General features: G+C 47.9%; 1 protein-coding gene across 3 annotated transcripts in view; it reads right to left on the bottom strand.

Annotated features, from left to right (window-relative positions):
- Positions 1–27,323, bottom strand: part of LOC139057471 (transcription factor Sox-5-like) — an 884,741-nt gene that overhangs the window by 337,312 nt on the left and 520,106 nt on the right. For all 3 annotated transcript variants that reach the window (XM_070535789.1, XM_070535790.1, XM_070535791.1), the window contains one exon: positions 18,355–18,448. In XM_070535789.1, coding sequence (XP_070391890.1) covers positions 18,355–18,374 — 20 coding nt within the window. In that variant the 5' untranslated portion in view covers positions 18,375–18,448. The remainder of the gene's footprint in view (positions 1–18,354; positions 18,449–27,323) is intronic.

The raw sequence follows: 27,323 nt of genomic DNA, 5'->3' as shown, positions 1-27,323 counted from the left end.
CCGGCAAGACCAACCTCCGTGCCCTCCAATCTGTACAAGCTCAAGCTCTGCGAATTTGCCTTGGTCTCCCCAGATGTGCGCCCACGGCAGCAACAATAGCCATCGCGCATGACCACCCCATCAACACGTATCTTCAAGTCGACACTTTAAGGATGCATATCAGGCACTTCGCCCGACTTCCGTCGCATCATCTCGCCTCCCTTCCTGCCGCTCGACCTCGTTCAGCGTTTAGCAAGATTATTGCTGCCAACCATGGAATTTTACCATCAAACTTCACGCCTGCAGCACGACCATCTCAACCGTTGTGGTGCCTCCATCCACTCCAGGCTCTTCTTGTTATTCCCGGTATCAAAAGGAAAACAGAGATGTCAACTTTTGCCCTCAGACAAACCGTGCTTTCAGTGCTACATGAACAGCACAGAGGACGCATCCATGTTTACACAGACGGTTCTGTATCCTCTAATAGTTCAGCTGGAGCAGTGGTGATTCCCACAGAGTGCGTCACCCTCAAGTTCAAGACATCTCACATTACATCATCGACGGCTGCAGAACTCGCAGCTATCCGTGCTGCTCTGGAGTTCATTGCTCAGAAATCATCACATTCATGGTCCATCTTATGTGACTCAAAGGCAGCTCTTCAGTGTCTGATGTCCCCTTTCAACCATGGACTAAATGAGCAACTAGCCGCAGACATCCGACTACTCCACCATCACGCAATCAACAAGGGACACAACATCATCTACCAGTGGATACCGGGTCACTGTGGAATTTCAGGAAATGACAGTGCGGATGACGCTGCCCGGTAGGCTCATGATGGCGCCCAGATTATACCCATACCGCTGTCAAGAACAGATGCAGCAACAAGTCTTCGCTCCCTCGCCCGTGAGCTTACACAGCATCTGTGGAACACCAGTGACTTCACGAACGCACGTCTCCACAAATTGGATCCACGTCTGCAACTCCGCCTACCACCAGGGTTGCCACGAGCGGAAGCAACACTTCTGTGCCGCCTGTGGCTCGGCGTGGCATTCACGAACTCATATTCATTCCGCATTGGAATGGCCGACAGCCCTACTTGTGACACCTGCGGCTGCGAGGAGACGATTAAACACCTCCTTTGTGACTGTCCCCGTTACGCAGTGCCAAGAACAGTGCTCGTGACCGCTCTCGCAAAAGTGGACAATCGCCCCTTTACAGAGGAAAAAGCTCTAGGACATTGGTCCAGACGGGCTTGGGCATTCAAGGCCTTAAGGGCTTTGTTGACGTTTTTAAGGACATGTGAATTGTGCGACCGCCTTTGAACGTTGTAGAGCGTAGTTTCGCGTTACTGTGTGAATTTTTTTCTTTTTCTTTTTTTCCTTTTCTTCTTCTTTCTCCTTTTATTCCCTCTACCCCTTTCCCCAGCACAGGGTAGCCAGCCGGTACTTACACTGGCTAACCTCCCTGTCTTTCCTCTCCTTTGCCTCCTCCTGGCAATAAAATAAAAACAAAATATTATCCCCACTGAGAAGATGCTCGATTCTATTGCTCATTTAGCATTGAAGACATGGATTTACTTACACGTCATACAGATATTTGGAGCGTGCCGTATTCCCGTGCATATTATGGTGCGCAGATGCTTCGACACACTCTCCATGTTATTCTGCATTATCTGCATGAGAACGAGATTGCAATAGGAAATGTAAATAAATAAAAAATAACTTTACGCACATTTTTTGTTACTCAACTGTAGGACACCTTGCATTTATATTCTGCATATTTTGTATAATTCTCTCGAACTAGACTAATTCACATTGTTATGTGCTTTATATTCTATTTTTCGTCGCTTTATGTTACTCATACCTGTACTTGTATCCCACTTGTATAATAATTGCGATTGAATTGTATTATAGGTGCATTTTTTCGCCCTGGTCACCACGGCTGTCTGTCATGTAAACGGTGGCCTGAACCTTCGTCAAGTGACTTAGCTTAAACTTTTTGTTCGGGCCTCCCTCAATTCCTTTATGGAAGAATAAACATGATTTGATTCGATTTGATTTGATTTGATTTGAAGAGTCGCTAGTCATAACGACGCGCTGCCCCAACCCCACCCCAACTTTTGCTTGAAGAGGTGCACGGCTGGCAGCGACGCACAGATGGGTGCAACGCACATGCACGCGTACACTGCGTTTACAGCCATAGGACAACGAGCATACGCGCACGTCTTCTGTTCTCACTTCCTACACGAATCGCACCTTCGCCACCTTTCACATAGTCACGCGCTCAGGACGTTGCGAAAGCTGTTGAAACCAAATTTAATGGATTTTTCTCAACGTCCGACGCAACCGCTCGCCGACACAGTGAGCCCTTCGGCACCCTACTCGTGCAATAATTAAAAAAGAATGACAACACAAAAATAAAAACAAAGCGTGTACCTGCATATGAGTAGACACAGCCTCAGGTGTTTTTTGTTCATGCCGATAAATCTACAGGGGGGCTGCGGCGCAGACAATACGCTGAACGAAGATGATGGAAAGTGCACCGAAGGGTGGTAGAGAGAGAGAGAGAGAGGGTGAAGGAGACAGGAAGGACAATTACTTCGGCGACAGAAAGGACAAGGGTGTGTGCGCACTCCTGAAGCGGCGGCCGCGAGATGCTGCGGACGCGATCGAACGCCACTCCCAGTGCGGCAGCGGCGGCGGCGGCGGCTTCGGTCGCCCGCTCGGCCCCGAACGCGGTGGAAGGAGACGCGGCGCGCGTTATTGATGAGCAGCGCAGCCCAGCGATCGGCGGCGGGACCCGATAATTGCTCCGCTTTGGTCGCCTCGCGGGGAGGTGTTCCGCGCGGACACCCCGCTGCGCTGTTGTGCCCCACCACCGACACCAACCCACCTCTTCTTCTTGCCAGGCTGTACACGGCCGCGCCGACCGTTGGACACCCGAAGCCGGCGGTGCATGCTCGCTGGCGGAGTGCGGCCAGGAGGCACGATTAAAGCGGTGGCGGCGCACCTCTGTCGTGGAATGCCAGCCACGGAGAGCTGCGGTGAATACAGTAGCGCGGCAGATCGACGACCCGCCAGCCCCACACGGCGCGCCGTCATGTGCGAGTGTGTACTGTCGAGTGCTATACAGCAGCATTTGATTACGTTGTTATCAATACAACTATCAGGAAACATTGCAGAATGATAGAAATAAGTGAAAGGAGAGGCATGCTACAATCTATCTATCTATCTATCTATCTATCTATCTATCTATCTATCTATCTATCTATCTATCTATCTATCTATCTATCTATCTATCTATCTATCTATCTATCTATCTATCTATCTATCTATCTATCTATCTATCTATCTATCTATCTATCTATCTATCTATCTATCTATCTGTCTATCTGTCTATCTGTCTGTCTGTCTGTCTGTCTGTCTGTCTGTCTGTCTGTCTGTCTGTCTGTCTGTCTGTCTGTCTGTCTGTCTGTCTGTCTGTCTGTCTGTCTGTCTATCTATCTATCTATCTATCTATCTATCTATCTATCTATCTATCTATCTATCTATCTATCTATCTATCTATCAATCAATCAATCAATCAATCAATCAATCAATCAATCAATCAATCAATCAATCAATCAATCAATCAATCAATCAATCAATCAATCAATCAATCAATCAATCAATCAATCAATCAATCAATCAATCAATCAATCAATCAATCAATCAATCAATTTTTCGTAATCAAGCCCCAAAAGATTAACACAGCGACGTTACTGGTGCCTGCTAAAATTCATCGCGGGAAAAAGGTGGCAATCATCTGGCTACCAATTGGAGCTGCGCTGCGCACTCTTCGTGATTTCTCCACTGTATAAGATTCCGTACATGCAGGACTCACATCCACGAAATTCAATCAGGTTATGTCGAACCTCCTATGTGAACAGCTGTCGCAAGAAAAGTCACAACCCAGGGCCACCACATAGCCTACGCACACGTAGCCCTTTAAATAGTTCTGAATTCATACGCACCACTCTTTCTGCATGCAGCCCCTCTGCACAGCTCAAAGATTACGTACTGGAGTTCCAAGCTATATTCGTGAATCACTTTTCCTCGCTTACTGCTGCACTTCCATGGCCTACTTTGTGGAGTCTCAGGCAATAGTCTGAACTTTCAGATATTCCTGGCATTCGAAAGAAAGCTGGCTTGCCGCAGTCACTTCTCAAACAAGCCACTTTATTACACGTATGCTTATGTCGATTATGTGCTCTGATTTCGATTATATGCTCTGATATGCACGACCTCGACAGCTTCGGAACTTGCCGCTCTCGGAGGCTCTGTTGACTACAAACATCAACAGCAAGTGAAATGCAGGCGACCCATATATTATGATCCCAAGGCGGCCCTATAAGATGCCAGTAAAGTTTCACTCGTCTGTTGTCCTCGCTTCCCTGTTGGAACGTGAAGTTTCTCGGACGATGATCGGCAGTTGTTGATCCAATGCAGACAGGAAACGATGGAGATCAGATGTACAAGAAATATTTATAGGTAAACTTTTCTATATACATGGCAGACAAAACAAATGCATTACGATTTGAACAATTGAGACATCAAGTCTCACTCTTCGACTGTTTCAATGACTGTTAGATCCTAGACTCGTTTTAATGTACACGGTACGGAGCCTCACTGATCTATCAGCAATCCTTATTTCAGCCCAGTCTGAGGGACAGCATATCGTCCCGATTAATGTAGCTCAAACAGACAAAGAAAAATGGCGGTAAGGCCGTTGGCCCGTGCCACAGATGCAGTTGCCAACGAGAGTTAAAAGTTCATTAAGGCACAACCCAAAGGGATGGGCTTATTCTTAAATGTAAACATATCGTAAAACAAAACTGTTTTTCTCCTTCCTAAAACTTCGTTCCCCTCTCATTTCTACGTAGTCAGTGACGGCCTCAGCAAAACACGCCAGGCCCACACAAGTTATTGTTAGCCCGTCTCGAACCTCGGTGGCGTCTCTACCCCGCAAATGTCTCGGAAGCCGGGGCTTCAACACCGCATACCGCAGCTCCACTCAAGGTTTGTCCGCGTGGGAGAACTGTGACTGTCCATGGCATCTGAAGTTATTGTCTACAACACGACGTTCTCCGAATACGTGTTTACGAGACAACGTTCTCTGGATGCGCTCCTCACATGCTCATTGCATCTCTACGGCGCACACTGTAAGTCGTCACTTGACACCACGCGCGCTTCTCTCAGCACTCAGCAACAAAGCCTGACCGGACGCGTAAGGGAGTAGACCCCCGCTCCGTACATGCAACTCGTGGTCAGTATTGCTAGGCCCCTCTAAACCTCGGCGGCGTCTCCAGCCAGCCAGGGGCTCGGGAGCCGGCGCCACAACACCGCGTACACCAGTCACATTCAAGGTTTGTCTGTGTGGACCTATTATGGCCGTCGGCGGAATGCGAACTCAGTGCCCACAATACCGCTTTCTCCGAAACCGCAACGCGCACCCCTGGCCTTGACTCGTCACCCTGCACCACGCGGCCCTTCTGACCCCTCATAAAACACAAACGGTTGCCCCTCGGACGTGTAGGGGAGTGGACCCCCCTCTCTATACACAAAGCGCGTGGGCGACTCGCGACACTTAAGAAGTACACAAGATAATCAATGCGGCCTTACAATGCCTATACAGTCATCCCTGACGTTGTCTTTTCCGAACTGATATAAGCGATCATGACTCACCGACGAATCAGAGGTACTAGCCTACCAAAAAACCCAGTGTTTTCCAGTGCCTTTGCCAGGACCTGTTTAAGCACCACAACTTTGGCCACTTGCTCGAAGAACATCGTTCTCCTTAGAATAGCGTAATTCAGTAGGTTATGACACCCGGGCCCTTGAGGTATGCTTCCGTGTATGCAAGTGGTTTAACAAGTACTTTTTTAACAAGTTCACATTTCGATGAAGAAGTGTACAATTTGTATTGTTACAAGTACACTACCACTGCCACGATGCTTGATTCTTCAGCTAATGTCCACGAGGATGATCGACAAACATTTATTGAAGCAGAAAGTTAAGGCGCAAAGCCACCGAATATGCCTTTACTGGCACCAATTTTCACCAAACGGCGAACTGATTCGCGTAAAGTCACACAAGAATTTTCTGCATAAGTGTATTGCGATCAGGGCACCGTGCTGCAGCAGGTTAGAGTCTGTAGTTTCCCTGATTCAACAGATACGAGGCAAAATTGGCTTTGTAGCAGTGACGCAACAATATTTTATATTTCTGATAGAATTCAAGAGTAAGCTTCGAGGACGGCGCAAATTCATTCTGCCAATTTATTCATTCTGCAAAAACAGCTTATCTTTTGTTACCTATCGCGGAACACTTTATTCAGGCAATTTAAAAATTTTAAAGAGAGATAAATAGAACGAAATCTCACTGAAGCGTCGGCATCTTCGAAGTTCCATGCAGCAGCGCAAACAATCGCCTGCACCGGAAGAGCCCGACAGGAGCGGCTTGGGCGTGCCAGCCATTAAATCCGTCCAGAAGCGAGTCCCGAGACTAAACGTCCCGGCCAGCGCACGGCTTCGCTCTCTCCCGCCGTCTCCAGACAGCAGATATACGGCCTCGATTGCACGGCGGGCACTGAGAGGAACAGCCGTGTCGGCGACAATTAAAATTACCCGACAGGGCGTCCCGCAGGGCCGTGACAATAGGTAGATACATCGAGGTGACCGCATATACATCCGAGGTGGCAGCGGCAGCAGCAGCCGAGACGAGACACCGCACACGCAGGGGAGGTTGTTTGTGCAGTGCGAAGCCTCTGTCTGTTCGTACGCCTTCGTATGGTCGGCGAATGTGCGTGCTCGCCTGGGTGGGTGCGTATAGGCTTGGCGGCGGTGGACGCGTATCTCCTCCAAACAATGGCGGGCCGCCGCCTGTTCTAGGCTAATCGATATGCTGCGAGCCACTGGTCTGGAAATGGGTCTCCCGTCCGCGGGCGACTCATTCCTGGGCTGAGCTCTCGCGCACAATCGGGAGCGTGCAGGGGAGCCACGGCAATCGAGGCGCCCTGGACGCGGAGCGGGACGCGTAATGGGCAGCGCCCTTAAGAAGGCTGCACTCTCTCGAAGCAGCATTGCAGAGTTACCGATACACCGCCGCTGCGAATAGTGAACACTGCTGTGCACGAGCACTACATTAGTCACCTGCTCTCCGTTCATGATAATGTAACACCATACAGTGCAGCTAACGTTAGCAAAGCTGCTTAACATATATATTCTTTTGTCACCTTGGCTAACGTTAACTAGGACACTCTATGCTATCTGGAGTGGCGTAGTAACACATGCGCCTATAGAAAGACTTGGAGGACGCTTAAGCTTCGCTTTTAAGAGTGGAAGGCGATATCATTCAAAGTTCCCTGACTGCTTCTCACGCTTCCCGGCAACTGCAACTTATGTTAAAGCCATAATGCCTACCGGAATTTTCTGCTAGAAACGCGGCCTCTTGCGTAGGCCGAGGCCGGAGGTAGTACACAGCGACGCCACCCCGCGGCGCGGGTGCGGCCCGCGACTACGACAACATAGTCCCTTAGGACTAATCAAAGTTTTTTGTCTGTCTGTCTGTCTGTCTGTCTGTCTACATCATACTCAGGTTTCGGTTATTATTTCGCACTTCTAACATTTAAGCCTAAAAATGTTTAACAGAAAAGGCGTGTGCTGTTGGTGTTTTGTTTCAAAACATTTGTTTGTGAGCTGGCATTCCCGAAATTCGGAGGAATAACTTTGCCAAGTATGTTAGACAAGGTATGAGCAACTGTAGTGATAGAAGGGTGTGGCAATATAACTCGCATATACCGCACGTTGTATAGCAAGGTGCGGAATATACATATACCTAAATACATATGAAAAATTTCGCTGAACGACAAATACGCCGACGCCGACACCGAATTTTCTGCGACACGGCGCCCTTAACGCTATTGCGTTAAAGTGTATTCGGCTCCAAAACAAGGCGTAGACCGCTCAGAGGGTCAAGGGCACCGACTCTAGTACCAAAGCATGTCTTGTACCATCCACTACACTGTCACACCAATTTAAAGCAGCGTGCATAGACTGTGTTACCCAAAGGTACTGAGTTCCTCATGCTGAGAAGTAGGCGCAAATTCTTATTTGCAGTATCAATTTAGTGGCACCAATTTAATTACGCGACTACTTCACATAAAAGGGTGAATAATCACTCACCTAAAGAGTACAGAGACTGCATGAGTTAGTTGGTTCTGAACAATCACCTCTAACGCAGCTGCACGGGCATCTATAGGAAAGGATGTATATATATATATATCTGACGAGACTGCATGCGGTGTGAACATTGTAAAACATGCTGGAAAGCCCACAGTTGGGCGGGGCATTAATATACTGTGCCTGCTTTTAAACTCGGGGCGCTAACGTCCTGAGCCCTATTACTTTGCCACGCACATTGACAAACAATGTTAAATAGTTGATAGCTACTCGGTTCACTAAGACTGCTCAGGGACACACGGAATAAGATAGCTTTGTCCTTCTGCTTTAACACGTCTTTTTTTCTTATTAATAACTGCACCCTCTTCTAATCCCCCAGTTAACCATGTGCCTATGAACTGCATCTCTGAAGTTGCCATATTTGGCAATGAGTGCGGAGAATGCGTAAAATTGCACGTGGCATCCTGTAAACTAAGCTCTTCTGTCTCAATGCGTATAGCATTTACTGCAAACTTATACAGCAGCACGTGGAACCACACGTCGAACAACTTCGAAAACATGGTGGTGCAATTAAGAATGTCCAACATTGCAATGTATTGGCGCCAGGAAATTCAACCAAGCAAAATTATACATCGATGGCGATTTCGCGACAACATGCGCGAACATGTCATCATTAGGCATTGAAGACGCAAAAAAAAAAAAAATGCGGTTGCTTTCAACGCCCAGCGTAGCGTGAAAGATACATTTGCGCAAATTGTTAATATGCTCGTGCTCAAAACAGAAAGAAAATAAAGCGGCGTCCGCAGTGACTGACAGACTATGGATAGAAAATGTTGCCAGCGAGCACAATATGTCGGTGGCTTAAGTGAACCGCTTAAGCTATCTAGTCGTTTGCAGCCAAACTCTAGACTGTCAAATGCAACTAATAAAATAACAATAAAAATAAATCGGGGCCGACAAGATAACGTATATCACATTCCTCATAGCCTGACATATGGACTGCAGATAACCGTTTGTAGTGCTCACAGACACTTCACAGGCAGTCGCTTCAAACAAAACAAAAAGAAAAAAGAAGCTTTCCCACAGCTTCGCAATACCACGTGCAAACGATGACACATCACGCGTCGGCAGTAAACATCCTGAAGTTGATGTAAATGCTATCATTTATTATAGATCTGCCCGAAATTTTCGTCTCAGACTGGACGACGCATGAGACGCAGCAAAGGGAGAGATATTCAAGGTGACCTCGCTTGAAGAGAAAAGACCGTTACGCATAAAGAAAAACGAAAACGAAACGAGAAAGAAATGAAATCGCAGGCAGACACAGATAAAGGAACTCAACCAGCCACGTAAAACCGCGGCCGCACGTGCATCCCATCCCTCCACCACCAGCATCCGATGTGTCCATACAACGGCTACAGGAACCCGAGGGCGCTGGCGAGCACTCACAAAGAAAGCCGGTACGGGACTGGTGCCCTTCCGGGGTCGCCAATTAACGGGCCCCGGGGCGACTTCGCAGAGCCGGTCCTCAAACGCAACTCCCCTCCTCCGGCGAGCGGCTCGCTGCAAGACACCGCTTGGCTCGCGTTTCCCCACATTGCGAGATGCAACAACGCCACCGGCGGGTCGTCTCGATCCTCGCACACTCCTGCCTAGAGAATGAGTGTCCGTTCGGCTTCCCAACAACGCTGCCGGGCGCCGCAGCAGCAGAAAGCCCGGATTGAGGTCGACGCGGCCCTCTGTCTCCCGCGAGAGAGGCCCCGAGGGTACAGGGGAGAACAAGAAGAGCAAGAAAGAAAAGAAGACGAAAGAATCTCACGCAGGCACTTACTTCTGTAGCGCTGAGCAAGATACGCGCTCGGCCAGATCAACGCGCATATCGATGCGAATAATGGGGCGGCCAGTGCGTGGTGTTACAGTTGGCAAATGAGAAGAAGAATTTATCTGGCAACTCTCCGCGCAAATAGCGTGAAAAGAGAAGCCCCTTATCTCTGGCACGTCTGCATGTGCTGGTATGAGGGGTGAGATTCAGAGAGAGAATCTGATGGAGTATATATATATCAATGAAGTGTGCGGCAGAAATGGCCAGAGGAGCGCGGGCGAGAGGAAGGGGCGAAACGAAGGTGAAGACCGCAGGCGTTCGCAGAAACGCGTAATTGACTTGGCAGTCGCATATTTATATGTATGCGGCAGCATCCGTGAATGGGTTTGTATAAGACGAGAGGAAACAACGAAGGCGCTCTTGAGAACGAGAACCGTTCGCGGGCTTTTGGAGTTGGCCGGGGGTGCGACGTAGCACCCATGGTTAAGTGTGATCGATGGGTACAGTAATAGGCACGTTATAGTCGGAAGATTGCAACCCTCGGGACCTCTCCGAAGGGTGCTGTATGCATAACGAATTGAACAGGTAAAGGTAACATGAAGGGCTCCAAATATACTGTACTTTCGAGACTGTAACACTCCTATACCCGTTTCAGGAGGGATGTTGAATGCGTAACCGAATAAAATGCGGCATTAATCCATCCAAGTCACTATCAATCTTTAGAAGCGTCCTGGTGTATTAAACTACTGCGTGTGGTGGTGCGACAGCTGACATAGTAGTATAGTAGTGCAGTGTGCATCGCCGACTGCACTGCATGGAAGCATGAAAGCGATCAAAACCGAGCCATGAGCGTGAGCACAGCAAGATAATCATGCTTGCAAATGACCACGTCAGCAGCGTTCGATCTGCGTTGACTCAGCTACACTGGGAAGCGACGGTGTGATATAGGTATTGTAGACATATGGGTCACTAATAAAATTAGCGAGCTTGCTTTTACGTAGAATATTGAAGTACATACATTTCGTCAGGAAAGTATAGAAGAATTCAAGTATCTTAGGCGTCAAATTAACGTCACGTCTGAAACGGACGAAGCACATTGATCATCTGTGTTGTGCGGTACGAACGAAGTTAAGCTTAAAAGACATATGAAAAGTTCAACTAGCTAATTTGGGCTAAAGACATACAAATAAATTATCAGACTGTCTCTCGAGTATGCGAATACGGCGTGGTAGCCGCACACGTCGGACAACAAGAACAAAAAAAAAGAAGAAGAAGAAACTTCTAAACATTCAAAGATCATCCACATGGTCCATATTAAATCTTCATAAACGTCACGACTCTCCATCAGCTATGTTACAACTAGAAAATCTTAAATCGCTAAAAGAAAAGAGGGAAGTCGTCAGGCTCAACATGTTTCGTTCGATACACTTTGGTAAACTGATACTTCGACCTGAGGATTTGGTCGACAAAGATGCAAGACGCTTCCACCACAAATATACCTATAATATTAGACCACTGCAAATCATATTGACCGCAAGAAAGACAGGGACGGAGGAAGAAAACTCATAAACAGCACGTGTTTTCTTCCTCTGTCCCCGTCTTTCTTGCGGTCAATATGATTTGCAGTAAATACCAACTAGGCCAAACTGAAGTTCTTCTGAAGCATATTAGACCAATTTCGCACGCACTAATGTATATAAATATTCATTTTTTTTTTCAAAATACAATCGCTGAGTGGAATACATTACCAAAATGTTATCATTTTCTTATGCCTCCTATGTGAGCTGTTTTCTGCTGAAGTTATGTCCCACTTTTGCATTATAGGGGATTACGTTTTATTCTTTATTTTAATTTCTTAAAAAAGACAGGGCATGCGTTGACTGTTTTGTACGCCCTCTCCTGCATGGATGTTTACTGGTTCCCACAGTATATGCTAAATAAAATAACTAAACAAATATATATGTGAAACCTTCCCCACCCCCTCCCCGCTGCAACCGCCTTCCCCACACCTTATACACCAGCATTCACAAATATAGAACAATGCAGTGTCTATTGGATATTAGAACAATATAGTGACAATTCATACACCAGCGCGGATGCAGCTCTTTCTTTTTTATATTCCATTCTTGTTTCATATGTATGCAAAAGACATAATGACACGAACAGAATGACTGACCACTGAACTGGTGTACAGCGATCGAATTCACAAAGCTTTTCGTGTGCATAGACTGTGTTCCACTTTGCGCTGTCCCATTCGCAAATACCATGTTCGCTATCACTACGTATCATGGCCCGCGTCAAATCGTAGAGAGCGCCCTGTTCGGACTGCGAGCTGTTTTGTTTGAACTGTTCGAACCACCGTTGGAACCAGTGAAACTGCAGAGACGGTGGCGAAGAACATCCAGTGAGCTGTGCGCGAAAAGCAGACTCTAGAGTTAATATAATCAGCATCCGGAGTGCTTAAATGTCAATGACACGTCAGTTCCAACGTCAAAGCGAACGTGTACAGCCACAGCAGAGAGCAGCTGCTACAGCTACAGTGCTGACATCTCCGCGCGACCTGGAAGAGAAACTCCACGCGAATAATACTCGTTTTCTTTCTTTTTTCTTTCTCCTTTCCATAAGTTTTAGCGTCTGCAAGCTAGCATCCAATCGCTTGTGTATACAGTATACGTTTTACACTCTACATATACCAAAGAATTCATTATGGTGTGGAAGGGCGCGCTTGAAAGCAACTCTGTTACCGCGAGGGCAAATTAGAAAGGCTTCTTTATTTTTTAACCCCAAGTTCCTCACCGCAACGCGTGGTACAGAAGCCATGTGTGCGTTGACGGTCCAGCTTTGCTCAACAGTCGCACGGCGTAGCAAAACCACCGAAGAAGTAAAAAATAAATAAATAAAAATAAAGTGGGAAGCAAATTTGGTTTTATCGTTTGCGCGGGGACGGCTGCCCGGCAGCACGCCAGGTCGCCTTTTCCCCGTTTGCTGTCGTCTTCCCCTGCGCTCTCTTTCACTCTCTCACACATCTATTCACCGCTTTTTGTGCAAAATAAGCAGTTTGCACCGAAAAAAAAAAAGGAAAGTGGACTGCGGAAGCGGGCGGCTGCAAACGCCACCATCCGAGGGACAAGTGACAGGTCATGTGACAAGCTACAGCGGGACCGACACATTCAATTTTCGGCCGTCCCGTCATCCCTGCGGCGGCATCTGCGGCGGCTTGGCTCTCTCCCCGTCCCTGTGTGCGTATGTATGTGCGCGCCTCATCACAACGCCGTGAAAGCAAAAGGTGGCGAGAGGAAGAGGGAAAGGCAATAGAATGGGGAGGAGGTGGGGGGAGGGTCAGATACACTGGGTAAACGCATGGGGAATGCTCTCCAACATACTAAACGAAAGGGAGAGAGTGAGGGGGGAGGGGCGCTCATTTTGTGCGAATTCTGTGGGCATGTACACGCAGCGAAGTCACGTCCCGGTTCCACAGTAAAGTCGTGACTCGCGACAAAATTGCGTACGTGGCAGCGATTACAAGGAAGAAAACCAAATAGTGGCCAAGCCTTCCCGACAAAATTAAAGAAATAAAAATGCGAGAGAAATTGCCTAGCAATCCGGTATACAGGCCCGCTCGAAGTGTCGTCCTATATGAAGCAATGTTCACGTCTGCTCATTTCAGACACCACACTCGTTATTGAGGTTTGTTACAAGGCGTGAGCTGCATGTGTGCTTTATACCGCCGGTCGGACCCAGCAATATAATTGAAGAAGGCGAATATGGTGTAAGCCGGTCACCCTGTGAGTAAAACACAGGGACAGTTTAATGTAACGACTTATTTTACTCGGCTCCATTTCTTTTTCACCAAGCGCTAACTACCGGCTGGTCCTGCCATGGTGAAAATGTAACCGTGGCGCCGCTCGAAGCACTTATCCCTGTACAAATCCTTGTTGCACAGTGCACATGCAAAGAGAAGGATATAAATATATTACTTTACCAAACGTTCACGTTAGTATGCTTCAACACGTGACTATGGAGCAGGTACTTTGCCCAGTTCAATCATTTAGTTGATATGCAGGATACAAGACGCCTCTGCGGAAATGCCCGGTGACGCACTGAACTAAGACAGATAAAGAAGATGAAACGGAAAGGGATATAGCAGCGAAAATAACTTACACTGTGATAAATTGAAGCTATGCAATAGAACTGGACCACAATATAGTATCAAATGCAATGTGGCAAAAATGCTAATTGCCTTTTCACGTCACGAAATAAAATATAGTACTAACAGGATTTCAGCGTTAATTTTTCTTTTGATATCAGTACTCCCCGGTCCACACCAGTCGCTTTTCTTTTTTCTTCCTCTCTGGGGCTTCACCCTTTCCAATGTGTCGAAGTAATTTGTCGCCGTAACGTTGTAATATGCGTTCAAAGGGTGCAGTGGGAAGGCGGCATCGTTTGTCAAACCAACTGCGCGTGACCTCCTGTAACAGTGAAGTGTTGTCCTGTCTAGTACAGTACATATACTAACCACTGTGCGAGTGTTCTCTTTTCCTTTTTTATTAATTTTTAACTATGAGGTCTTTCTCAAAGTTTCACGAGCGTGTCATAATGATATATTCTAGGGCAGAGTGGTGGCGCCTGCTTGCGCCTGCTCAAGGTTGCCAGCAAACGCACAGGCTAAATGGACACGACTAAACGTCTTTCAAGTGGCTAAACATTGTTTAGTTACTTGGCTGAACGATAATCATACTCCGAAAAGAAAAATAAATGTGGTCAATAAATTGAGCACCGACTTCGTAATTCCATACTGGCGAATCATGACCCTGTACGCCTTTGGCGACAAAGCCGAGGCAACAAATCGTTACAGCCACTGCAGCCGGAACATACAGTTTGCCCGCACACGTCCATGTCGCGAAATAATACCGCTGAAGGGAGCCACTCCCAGCATTACGCCCATTATGGATGTAGAGCTTTGCCACGGCTAATGCCACGATCGGCGCCTGTAGGCACCGAAGCCATACATAATAGGTTAGTTTTGGTTGTACATTCACGTGACGTCAAATCCAGCGCGATGGGCCGACGTAGCCATGCGATGACAGGAAAGTGTCGACATGGGGAAACTTCTACTGCTCTCCGTCGATCAGTGCCCACGATAACAACGCGACGTGAAAATAACGCCTAAAGGGCAGTGTCCCCTTCTTTACGCACAAATCACTTTCGTCACACCTCGTGCAGCTGCTTTAGCTAATTGGCGCTCTCCGAATTAGATATTTCCACAAGCGATCGATCACGCATATGGCTTCGGTATGGTCACGCATTTACGAGCAGTTAGTTGTGAAGTATGACAGCAGGTTAGCCGGTAGTGGTCGACTGTCTATCTGGTAACGCTTATCAGAATTGCGTAAGTGAAACGAATGTCAGCGCAAGCAAAGGACGCGCCGCGGACTATCTTTCACCATTGGTAACTATACTGCGTCATCGAAACGGAATTATATGCTCTGGGTGTCATGGAAGACGGCAATACACGTATGTTGTTAAAAGCGTAACGTTAAGAGACGGCAATATAGCGGTGTGGATCAGAGAGCAAAGGGGGATAGCCTATATTCTATTCGACATTAAGAGAAAAAACATAGAACTGGGCAGGTTATGTAATGAGTAGGGCGGATGACAGGCTTGTCATCACAGTTATAAATTTGATGTCAAGGGAAGGGAAGCACAGTCGAAGACGGCAGAAAATTAGATGGGGTGACGAAATTAGAAAATGTGCTGGCGCAAGTTGGAATCAGCTAGCTGCAGCCAGGGGTAATTGGAGATCGCCGGGAGAGACCTTCGTTCTGCAGTGGACTTAAAGATAGGCTGCTCGTGATGATGATGATGACGACGGTGATGATGGTGATAAGAGTGCCTTGAGCAAGGACTACGGCATAGGTCGGAGTAGCTAGTGGTGGCGGTTACTTAGTCAATGCAGACTACCCGCGGGTATACCTACGGCATAAGAAATACGGCCACGTTAGTCAAGAAGTTTATTGCACCACATTGGTCTTAAACTTCTTAAATTCAGAAAAACAGCCCATGAAATTTGATCTCTTGCCTCGTCACTTCGACCACGTACAGGGAATAACAGTGCTTCGGACAGCACGCTGCCAGCGGTGACTCATGCTGCTCATAATTACCGTAATATTTTCTTGTCTTCTTTAAAACTCGTGCTTGAGTACGAGTGTAGTTTATTCTCGCGTACCACGAAACCGGGCTGTCGTGGTTATCGTTTTCACTGGAGACCGGAAGCCATATAAGAGGATAACAAGTGGCTTATGGTCCCCAACAACGCAGATTTCTGCTACAAGTGGCGTGCTGAAATTAATGAGCAAATATCCTATTTGTTTACATTTTAATCTCGTGCCAGGTGTCACTCGTTGTTGTTTCTGCTATGTGAAAAAGGAGTTGCCGTCCTCATTATAGTGTGCCTACACCTCATTCATTTAGTTTCATTTCAATAAAAAAAAAAGAAATTCTGCAGTCAAAGCTGCCAAGCTTTGACGTCTTTACATTCGGATCCCGACGCCGTCTTAATATTTTTTTATTTTTTATTTATTTGACAATACTGCAAACTCTGATCGGAGTCCAAGCAGGAGTGGGCACAGGAACATAATCAAAACATAAGTACAAATATCGTCCCACTTAGCTTCCACCAATAAGTAGATCCGCATATATATATATATATATATATATATATATATATATATATATATATATATATATATATATATATATATATATATATATATATAGCACGCAGTCCAATACAAATACGAATATATATAAAAGAGGAAGGCAAGTAGCGCCATACTACGCACGTAAACGAAGTCCCAGACCCACACACGGGTTCGCAATGCCTTCTGTGGTGAGCAGGCGAACAGATAAGGAATGCACATTGATACAATAATGCACACACGCAGATATGACAGTCAAAAGTGAGCTTCAGCACAAAGTAGAAAAGAGTACAACACGTAATATACCGGCGCTGATAAATACAAATTATGGAAGCAAGTTGTAGTTGCAGTGCATCTAGTGGACTGGTTAAGGATGCTTGTGTCATCGAAAAAAAATGTTTGAGTGCGTTCAATACTTTTCGCTGTGTTATTTTCGATGGCCAAGGGCCCAGGAATTTTGCGACTGAGAAAGGTCGGCGAGGGTCAATGGAGCGTTGCTCTTGTTCTAGCGGCTGTCTTTGCATCGCATGTCTGGGGCATTCGACGAGTAGATGGTGAACATCCTCATCGTCGTTGCCACAGCAACAAGCCGGGAATGAAGCCCATTTGATGCGATATAGAAAATGCTTTGTGCATGCTGTCTAAGGGCGCACTCGATGAATTAGTGTTTCGGAGCTTTTATGAAATTAGAAATTCAACTGTCTTGCTTTACTAAGGCTGCATGGAACTTCGCGGTGTCTTCCTCCTGGCTAGGATGGCTAAAACGGCGGTGAAACCGAGGACGACTGTCGTCGTCTCCGAAACACTTGCTGGGTTCCTCGACAGCAGCGCCTTTGTGAACAGCGGTACTATGCACACGCTAACACTGGTCGCGATAAAGCATCCCCTAGCGGAGAGCACGTATAGTCGCTATTAGGTTCATAAGCGTGTGTCTGAACGTACAGGTTGAATGTCTTATGGTATTTGGCATCCACCTCAGATTTTGTAATGTCACTGACTGCCAATTGGCATTAGACGTTCCCGTCATCTGTCGGCGGATGAAAACAGCCCTGCGCGGAGTCTCGTTTATTAGGCACGTTACCCCCGAGTTTCTCGCGATGAACGTTAATGAGGAAAACATATAAAGAAAAAGCTATCCTGTTTAGAGGAATATGCGTTCGCATTGAACCGCGCGGCATAATAATTAGTAAAATACTTGTAGTTCTTTGCCTGCGGGATGACCATCGTAAAGCTGAAACAACGCTCGACCCGCAAGCGTTTCCTTTTGGCGAAGCGAAACCAGGAAGGAACCATGTACAAGATTGTATAGGAAGCTCATTTGCCGCTGACGACCACTATCAGAGACACCGAAGGTCAGAATCGCCGCACCACAGTCTAGTATATAGATCGGGCACCACTCCAGAACGCGTTAGAAGTGTTCATATAATTAGCGCTTACGAAAAAGACACGCGCGTACAAGCGAGCGATAAAAACGACCCGTGCATTCTTCGCACCTGCTTATGCTTGCGCACACTGTCGTCGTCTCGGTATCGGCGTCAGAGACGTCGAAAAGCGAAAGAAACAAAAGGACGCGAATTAGAGTCAGGTGCGGACGACGACAAGGTATCAAAACCAGAAGGCCAGAGGTAATGACTTACCTCTGCGGAGACGCGAACATTCAGGGAACGGAAAATGCAGCGACAGTATCTCTCTATTGCTCCACTGTCATCGCCACTGCCACAGTCTCCGTGCCTGCGCCAGAAAAAAGAAAAAAGAAAAAGAAAGAAAGAAAAGAATGAGTCAGCGTGGCCTTACAAGTAAAGACCCAGAGAAAATGATTGCATTGGAATCTCACACCTTTGCATACGCGTTCTAACGATCGGCGCGCGAGAGAGACAAGGGAACGCCGTATCGGACTTGTCCTCCGTGGGCACAGGCTCATTATTATTATTAGCGACCGCGCGCGAACGAATGCTGGGGGTGATTGTGTCCGGGGGAACTGCGAGGTCTCCTCTTCCACGCGTGCACGCTTGCGACGACGCGGCGCGCACAAAGAGTTGGCTTAAAGGCAAGGCTCTACCGAGCCGCGCCAGCGCGTGTGTTGGTGCTCGCGCGCGACGCCTAAACTGCTCGCCTCCCGCAGAGCCGGTCGGCTGGCGAGCCGCTGCTGAGCCAAGAGCAATTATGCTAAGCGATTGTGAGCAAGGTCCCTTGCCGGCTCTCTTCTGCGTCTTTCCGCTGTCCGGCGTACCACCGAAATAATGACGGAGCGAGAGCAAAGGCAAAGGACATTAAAAAAAGACGACAACACATAAACGCGCGCGTGCCCGAAATAATCGGATGACGTATACTGCTCGGATGTTACATCGAGGGCTGTTACATCGAGGACTCGGCTGTTACATCGAGCAACAGCAAACAGCGCTCGTTCTGTAGCTTTTGGAGCATTCGACCACCGCACGGCGCCGCTAATTTGGTTTCCCATACTGTGCATGCAACTAAATTCCATTACAACTGGTTCAATTCGTTTCCAAGTCATGCGTTTACACTAATACAAGTGACCTTGCTCAAAACGAAACCCTCGCTAAGTTTCGGAAAACTGTTGGAAGAAACACAACTCGGCCCGATTGGTTGATATTCACTTCCGGATGCTCTTCTGGTTCACCTCCCTGCCGTTCCTATCCTTGCTCTCTCTCTCTCTCTCTTCATTAGGGTTTGCGGGTGTCTGTTGTGTTCCAAAGCCTGGGCGCTACCTCGAACACTGCGTGCTGCGAACACGAACGAGCGACAGTCACCGGACGCAAACGACCTTATCACATGGATCAGCTGACTAAAGAGAAAGGTTCAGCCCAACTCACAACCGGAACTCGAATTTGTTTTTATCCCAAGACACCCTGACCAGGCAACTTCACAGCTTCAGGATTCGTTTGATCAGTGCACAATATGTGCATTTAGCTCCTGAAAGCATGAAAGACGCTACTGCCAATATATATTGGGGGGTGCTATCTGATATACTGCAACAAGAGTGACAGTGCGGAGTTGCTTATATATGGAGGTCGAAAACTGTCGAGTATGGTAGCACCTGTAGCAGCGGAGCAATGAAACGAAAACATTTGAGGACACCTGCGCACTTCTTATGAGTTGTGAATGCGAAAGCATAAATGTCCAATTAAACGCCGCTGAGCGGTCTTTCGAATTATGAACGCCTCGCGGACAAGTGAGCACGTTGTTGACACTTGGCGCTTTTCGATTTGGCCTTACCGAGGCGCAGTTAGAACGCAGGGGACAAGGGAACGCTTGCGCGGACAAGGAGCGGGCGGACAACACTAAGCAGGTCAGACGTTTGCCCGCAAAGCACAACCGTATCCGCGGTTTCGTCACTGAAATTCTTTTAGACCGATCAAAATAATGCCATCCGCCACACGGAGCAGTCCGGCTTCGATGAAATAAACTTCGATGACCCGCCGTGGTTGCTCAGTGGCTATGGTGTTGGGCTGCTGAGCACGAGGTCGCGTGATCGAATCCCGGCCACGGCGGCCGCAATTCGATGGGGGCGAAATGGGAAAACACCCGTGTGCTTAGATTTAGGTGCACGTTAAAGAACCCCAGGTGGTCGAAATTTCCGGAGTCCTCCACTACGGCGTGCCTCATAATCAGAAAGTGGTTTTGGCACGTAAAACCCTATAATTTAATAAACCTCGATGCGACGCCACAAACGAGAACGTGAGCACAGCATCAAGGAAAAGGGCCCCCGTGACTCTGGCTTTCGTAGCCATCTTTGTTTATTTGGACAGTGTTTCCAGCTCAAGGTAGAGGTTCTGAAGTTGCCAATGTACTGTACAAGTATACGGAAAATAAGGGAAGCCTTTGTGAAAGTCCCTGCGAAACGGCTCTGTTTTCACGAAGCGCTTTGAGATCACGCCGTGCGCACATTTGTCAGCCCTTTCGAAAGAATGAGGTCAGTATAAGAACCTCATCTCGAGTCTGATAAGTATAGCAGCAGGGCGCTGATGGGTCACTGGAAAGTAGTCGTGTTCGTACATTGCGCGTTCAGGTGATCTCAATTGTAACTTCTAACAAGTAACCTTTAAAGTCAATTACTTTACAAGGAAGATTAATTTTTTGCAGTTTATTTTGAATCCCAGTAAAAATTACTACGATTGGTACAGGTTCAGTACGTATTTTGCCGCCTCAGAAATTACTTGCATAATACGTACACATCAAACCTTTTTTTTACCACATAAGTACATTGGCGCGTGGAGGCCGTATAAGCGTCACAGGGATACTTTATACTATAGATATAATAGCTTTCTTTACAGCCTTGTTTGGCTACGTGCTGCCTGCTGCCAACTTCATATTTGTATGGCGGAAAGCAGCGCACTTTCACATGAACGCAGGAGGGAAATAGACAAAAAGAAATGTTGCGCTGTTTCCTCCCAGGCATCTGCATTATCACCGAAATTTTATTTTTGTTGAACCATATATCATCGCGTATACGGTGAACATATCTGAAATGTACCTAATGGAGACTGAATTAACAGCTCCAAGTAAAGCATCAATTTTTTTCTGTAATTCCATTGAACGACGCACAATGTAGGGGTTGTAGTACGGGACTTCGGGATGAAAACTCAAACTTGGGAGGTGATTTATTCTACATTATGTACAGGGGACGTGAGCGTCAAGTAACAGGCGTACACTCATTACGGGCCGGCAGCAACTCGGACGCTGCGGCCCGCGGCAAGAAGTTCGAGAGAGGTGAAACAGGGAATCAGGGCATGTCCCAGAATTCAGGTCTCTCTGGAAGGCTTCTTATAAGCCCCTCGAGCACTGCAAGTCACGTCATGTTTGACCAATGGGAGAGTCCACTCCGATGACGCCACTTGCAGCCAATGGTAGGCGCCCGTGTCGCGTGGCACACCTGTCGGGGCTCTCTGCGGTCTTGCCACGCAGACTGGCAATCCACTTGTAGGCTGGAGAAGGAGCGGGGGGGGGGGGGGCGCTCGTGCACCTGCTTCATTGTCGGATGCCCACCTGCTCCCGGTGACTCGGCTCCGCAGCGGTGGCAAATGCCTTCTTCAAAGACGAAGGGGGTCGATTGCGCTCCATTGTCCCAGGCCCCCTTCTAATCCCGGCGACGCACGAACTTGTTGCCTTAAACTTGTTTGCTCGGCCGCTTCTCTGGAATGCGCTTTCCTGCCTCTGCATTCCTCAATTAGCTGTGCTGCCACTCGAAGCGGTTTGGGGAACTCGAAGTAGCCTCAGGAACCAGCTCCATATCTAACAGCTCGTCCTCGCCCCGGTTGTTCTGAATGGCCGGTGAACTCAATTCGCTGGCCAGGAGGAACGCAGAAAGAAGCTGCAGGGTACTGGGGTCGAGCCTCGTTTGACGAACTTCGGGATCCTAGGCCCTGGAGAACAAACGTCAAACAAACCAAACAACACAGCGCTGCACCACGCGTAAGCGCAGGCTCTTCACCCCTGACTCGCCAGGCTATTACTGAGTCAAAATCAACCCTGATCTTTTAGTTCCCCAATTTTGACAACAGTTCCAACCACCCTTCCAAACAGCTATCCATTTCTCCTCGATTGCCGACAAGACCAGAGCACTATTGTTGTTGCAAAACAAAAGGGTCGTCGAGGATGCAAACAACAAATGAAAACAGCCGAACATAACATAAGTGGCCTAACTACACGAACAGCATGTTTCCAATCTATCGCAGTGGCGTACTTATCACACGTATTGGTGCCACTGAACAATCTGGTCAACCTCACAAGTACGTAATCACAAGCGCACTAGCCTTGTGGTCACTAAACAAAACGCGTACTTGCGTTGTAGGCAAACTTTTCACTTACGCTTACTCACGTTTCTTCCTTTAGTACCTCTAGGACACGTGACGTAAACGAACAATTAAACTCGCGGGACTTACACACTCCGCAGAACTCTTAAACTAATGCGTCTTTTAATAACTCGTTCCACGTGTACTTATCAGAGAAGTCAGAATACGGCGGCCCTCCACACACACTAGCAACCCAGTCATAAAGTCTGCTTCCTTCCGTCCACACAGGACACGCGCTAATGGAACTAAAAACGCTTCTCCGTGCAAATCATGCACCCACTTAAAAACTACGCGCTTAACCTTAGAAAATTCAAAAACACTTAAAAAGAAAGAAGGTTAAATAACACACGCGCTTTACCATAGGCCTTTCGACGATAACCTTGACCTTCAGGTTACTCACACACAAAAAAAAAGCCTATCTACTTATTAATGAGCATCTCGCGAGACTACATGTTTACATAAAACGCATCTTTCAAATCTTGAGCTTTCTCAAACCAAAACATAAACAAAGCTCATACCTTACACGTTGAAAGAAATCCCAGTCTCAAATCGCGAAAACTTTCCGATGCTCAAAAATAAAAAACAAACACTTCATTTCTACGGAAGCGCTCTTGGCCTCCCGTTCCCGATTGCTTACGACTGACTCATACTTTGAGCCGTCCTCGCGGTCGTCGCGGCTTGAAAGCTACTCTGGCTGCCGAGAGACAACAAAAGGGCTGATTCACTATCAGCTCCCCCAAGACGTTACGGTCTCCTGCCAATTTGCGTCCTCGCGCCCCGCTTTCAACACAAACTCGATTGACCGCGTCGCTACTCCCCACCTGGACTCGTCCTACCACCTTGCGTTTCTTCGAACTGCACGCTGAGCTGTGAAAAGAACTACAGAACGACGAGGAGCTTAACTGCCTCGTGCCCTTTGTCCGCGTCCGTGCAGAACATTCTTCGCGGTCCCCCTTTGACCGGTGGCTCGACCATTTTGGATGCGTCAACATCGTCCTAGACGACCGCATCTTCTTCCTCGCGCCCTGCCCTTTTGGCTTTCTCGCAATCTTTGGCGGCGCTACATTAATTACCGACTTTCGGTTTTTACCGCGCTTCTTTTTAAGGCGCTTTCTCTTTGCACTAGCCTTCATGTCGCCTTCTCGTGCCTCGTGCTGGCCGGTACACATTTCGTCGGCCCGGATCGGCCTCTTACCCGCATTGTCTGAGTGATTTACATTTAAATCTACTCTCTCTCTGCCTCGACTGGCGGACAGCTCAACCGACTCTGGCACAATGCAGCAGGCTTTACTCGAGTAAGACAACTCGCACTCTTGCGAACTGCCCTCTACTACATTGCCCAGCGCACGCTGTGAATAGGCACACAGCCCGTCGGTATCGATCGCTGTCTCACGCGCACAGTCCGAATGATTAACTGAATCATCCCTATCTAGGCCATCTAGACTGGCGGAGAGCCGCACCGATCCCTGAACAATGCAGTTGTTCTCTCGTGAGCTACGGAGCTCGCCACCCCGAGAACTATTCTCAACTGCATCGTCCAGCTCGCACTTCACTTCTGCACGCACCTCTGGCCTGACATGGGTGCTCGCGTCTGGCGCGTCAACAGTACCCTTTTCCTCGCTAGCAACCTCGCTAACCTTACCAGCGACGCACACGCTCGGTAACTGTGCCAATTTGTTCGCAGCTGGCCTAGCTGTCTCTACAGTCATCTGTTGGCACAGTACCTCGTCGCTCTCCCTACGGCCTTTAACGGCCTCTATTGCCACTAAGGCATCGTTAGCAGCTAGCCTTTTCCCTTCACTTAAGAATCTGCAGCCAATCTCACAGGCACTACTCTTCTCGTCGGCTTCTGGCGAAAGTCCGCTAGACCCTTCCTCATTCTTTCGCTCTGTACTACCTACAGAATTCTCAGACAGCCGTTCTCTCTGTGCCAATAACTGATCACAATACTGTATCTCTTTGATCAGTGCTGCCTTCTCTCTCTCATACTTTTCCTCTCGCTCACGTTCGCGTTCAAGCTTATGTTCCTGATACTCGCGTTTGCGTTCCTTCTCACGTTCGTGACGCTGACACATAAGAGCAAGTTCTTGAAGCTCCTGCTTCCGTTCATTCTCGCGTTCTTCACGCTTAAGCTCACTCCTAAGCTCACGACGCTCCCGCAAACGTACACGACGCACACGCTCCCGTGGCTCCTGTATCACTTCCCAAGCAAGCTCAATGCTTTTGTCATCGTTGCCACTATCTTCAATCGCCTTTATGATAGCTGGCGTTTTCATCCGTTCGTCCGCCTCAACTCCCAAATCGTCGCACACCAACAACAAGTCTAACCTCGTCAACGTTCTAAGATCCATGGCAGCTGCCCCGACAGGTGGTTAAAACTGTTTTCCTTAATTAATTTGTGCAAACACACAATGCAACAAACTCCCGATTCCCAGAACTATCAAAATTGAACACACAACCTTTGAGTCTGGCGAATCATAAGGAAAAAAACCACGCGCTCACTTACGGTTGCAGCACCCTGCCATCCGGTTCGCTCGTCCGCTGTTGCCGGTTCCTCCGGACTCCCTGGGTCGAAGGCTCGCTCCTTCTTCGCTACTCCCAGTTTCTTCGGACCTCTTTCGACGAAGGCTCTCTCTTCTTCGTTCTTCCCGGTTCCTTATGATCTTTCTCGACGAAGGTTGATCCGTAGCGCTGCCACCAGCTGATGCATTCGGAGGCGATCCTACCGCTGCCAACCAGATGTAGGGTTTGGAGGACGGGACTCGCGGATGAAAACCCACAAACTTGGGAGGGATTTATTCTACATTTTGTACAGGGACGAGAGCGTCAGGTAACAGTCGTACAGACATTACGGGCCGGCAGCAACTCGGACGCTGCGGCCCGCGGCAAGAAGTTCGAGAGAGGTGAATCAGGGAATCAGGGCATGTCCCAGAATTCAGGTCTCTCTGGAAGGCTTCTTATAAGCCCCTCGAGCACTGCAAGTCACGTCATGTTTGACCAATGGGAGAGTCCACTCCGATGACGCCACTTGCAGCCAATGGTAGGCGCCCGTGTCGCGTGGCACACCTGTCGGGGCTCTCTGCGGTCTTGCCACGCAGACTGGCAATCCACTTGTAGGCTGGAGAAGGAGCGGGGGGGGGGGGGCGCTCGTGCACCTGCTTCATTGTCGGATGCCCACCTGCTCCCGGTGACTCGGCTCCGCAGCGGTGGCAAATGCCTTCTTCAAAGACGAAGGGGGTCGATTGCGCTCCATTGTCCCAGGCCCCCTTCTAATCCCGGCGACGCACGAACTTGTTGCCTTAAACTTGTTTGCTCGGCCGCTTCTCTGGAATGCGCTTTCCTGCCTCTGCATTCCTCAATTAGCTGTGCTGCCACTCGAAGCGGTTTGGGGAACTCGAAGTAGCCTCAGGAACCAGCTCCATATCTAACAACAAGCAGTTCTGCTTTCGCTGTTGGCGCTAATGTGGGTATGCGGTTCCCTGCAAGAAGGCGACAGGCGTTTTCTTTCAGGTGCTACGCGAAGTCGGCAGGGAGCTGGATTATACGTCTATCAGAAACATCCATTCGTTTCATTAACATGGTATTCATTGCAAGGTTGCAGTCGTGCTAAAATATGTCCCTGACCCTGTCTGCTGAGACAACTATTGCACAGATACCAATGCGCGTGAAAACCCAACGACAGGACAAGGCCGGTGCGTTGCCGATGAAAAACGCCCTTCGATTTGTTGCCTTTGAAAATTTATACTCGAACTAGATTGCATTCTAATTGTTTGTCAGCCGATATACATGGTAAAGCAATAGCATCACTCTGAGCAAACGAACGAAATATTGTGATGGCGTGCTCAGCGTTCCACAGGAGGACGCATGCATTCGTTTATCCCGGAACCCCTTTGTGACTGCTCGTACACAGAATTGCAATCTTAGACCGCATAATATTTCTTCTGCGAGAATGCCTCAGATGTTCGCCGCGTAAATGAATACGATCCCCATCGCAGGTTGTGAAAACGAGGGTTCCTAACTTAGCCATTGAAACCTCAATGAGGTGACATGTCTTTATGTATATGAACCGAAAAGAAAAAAAATGTGCTGCTGCCATTGAAGGTCGCCACGAATACCTTGTGCTTCGTAGCTCTTCAATGAGAGTCTTCACTATAAACGCCGAGCTTGCAGGAACACATCATCCTGGACATTAATGAGAACGTTGGAACATTTTTCTCACGTCGTATCATACCGAGAAACGCTCTGTGATCGAACTGAAATTTGTTGTCCTACTACTTTCAAGACATAGGATCGCTGGAATACGAGCTATGGAGTACTTATTCGAATCAAAGCTGATGGCTTTTAAGAACTAAGTTACGAAACTTCTAGGTCGGCTTAGTTTCTGTGATTTCGCTAGGAACCGACGGAACTGGAAAAAATGACACGCCTCAAACGCCAGCACCTAAAGAAAGTACTGTAGCCTTTACTGGATAGCCAAAACCACTGGGGGCACGCCCCATGTGATCGATATAAGGCAACATACGGGTTGTTATATGGAATTCTCATAGGTTCATATAATCATATGAGAATTGCCCCACACAATATACGGGAACGTACAAGCTCTCTATATATGGGACCACCACGTGTTCATATGAGATTATTTGAGATGGGCCATATGTCATTGTGATATATGTGATATGGATCATACGTGTTTTGATAGGGAAGCTTGTAACTGCTGTCGCAGTGTTCAAAACAAAATCTCAAGAGAAATACGTAAACAACCATGGCCGCTGTATGAACGATGTACAGTAAAT

Source organism: Dermacentor albipictus, chromosome 3 (assembly GCF_038994185.2).
Source record: "Dermacentor albipictus isolate Rhodes 1998 colony chromosome 3, USDA_Dalb.pri_finalv2, whole genome shotgun sequence".
Lineage (NCBI taxonomy): Eukaryota > Metazoa > Arthropoda > Arachnida > Ixodida > Ixodidae > Dermacentor > Dermacentor albipictus.
This window is presented reverse-complemented; position numbering and strand designations above follow the sequence as displayed.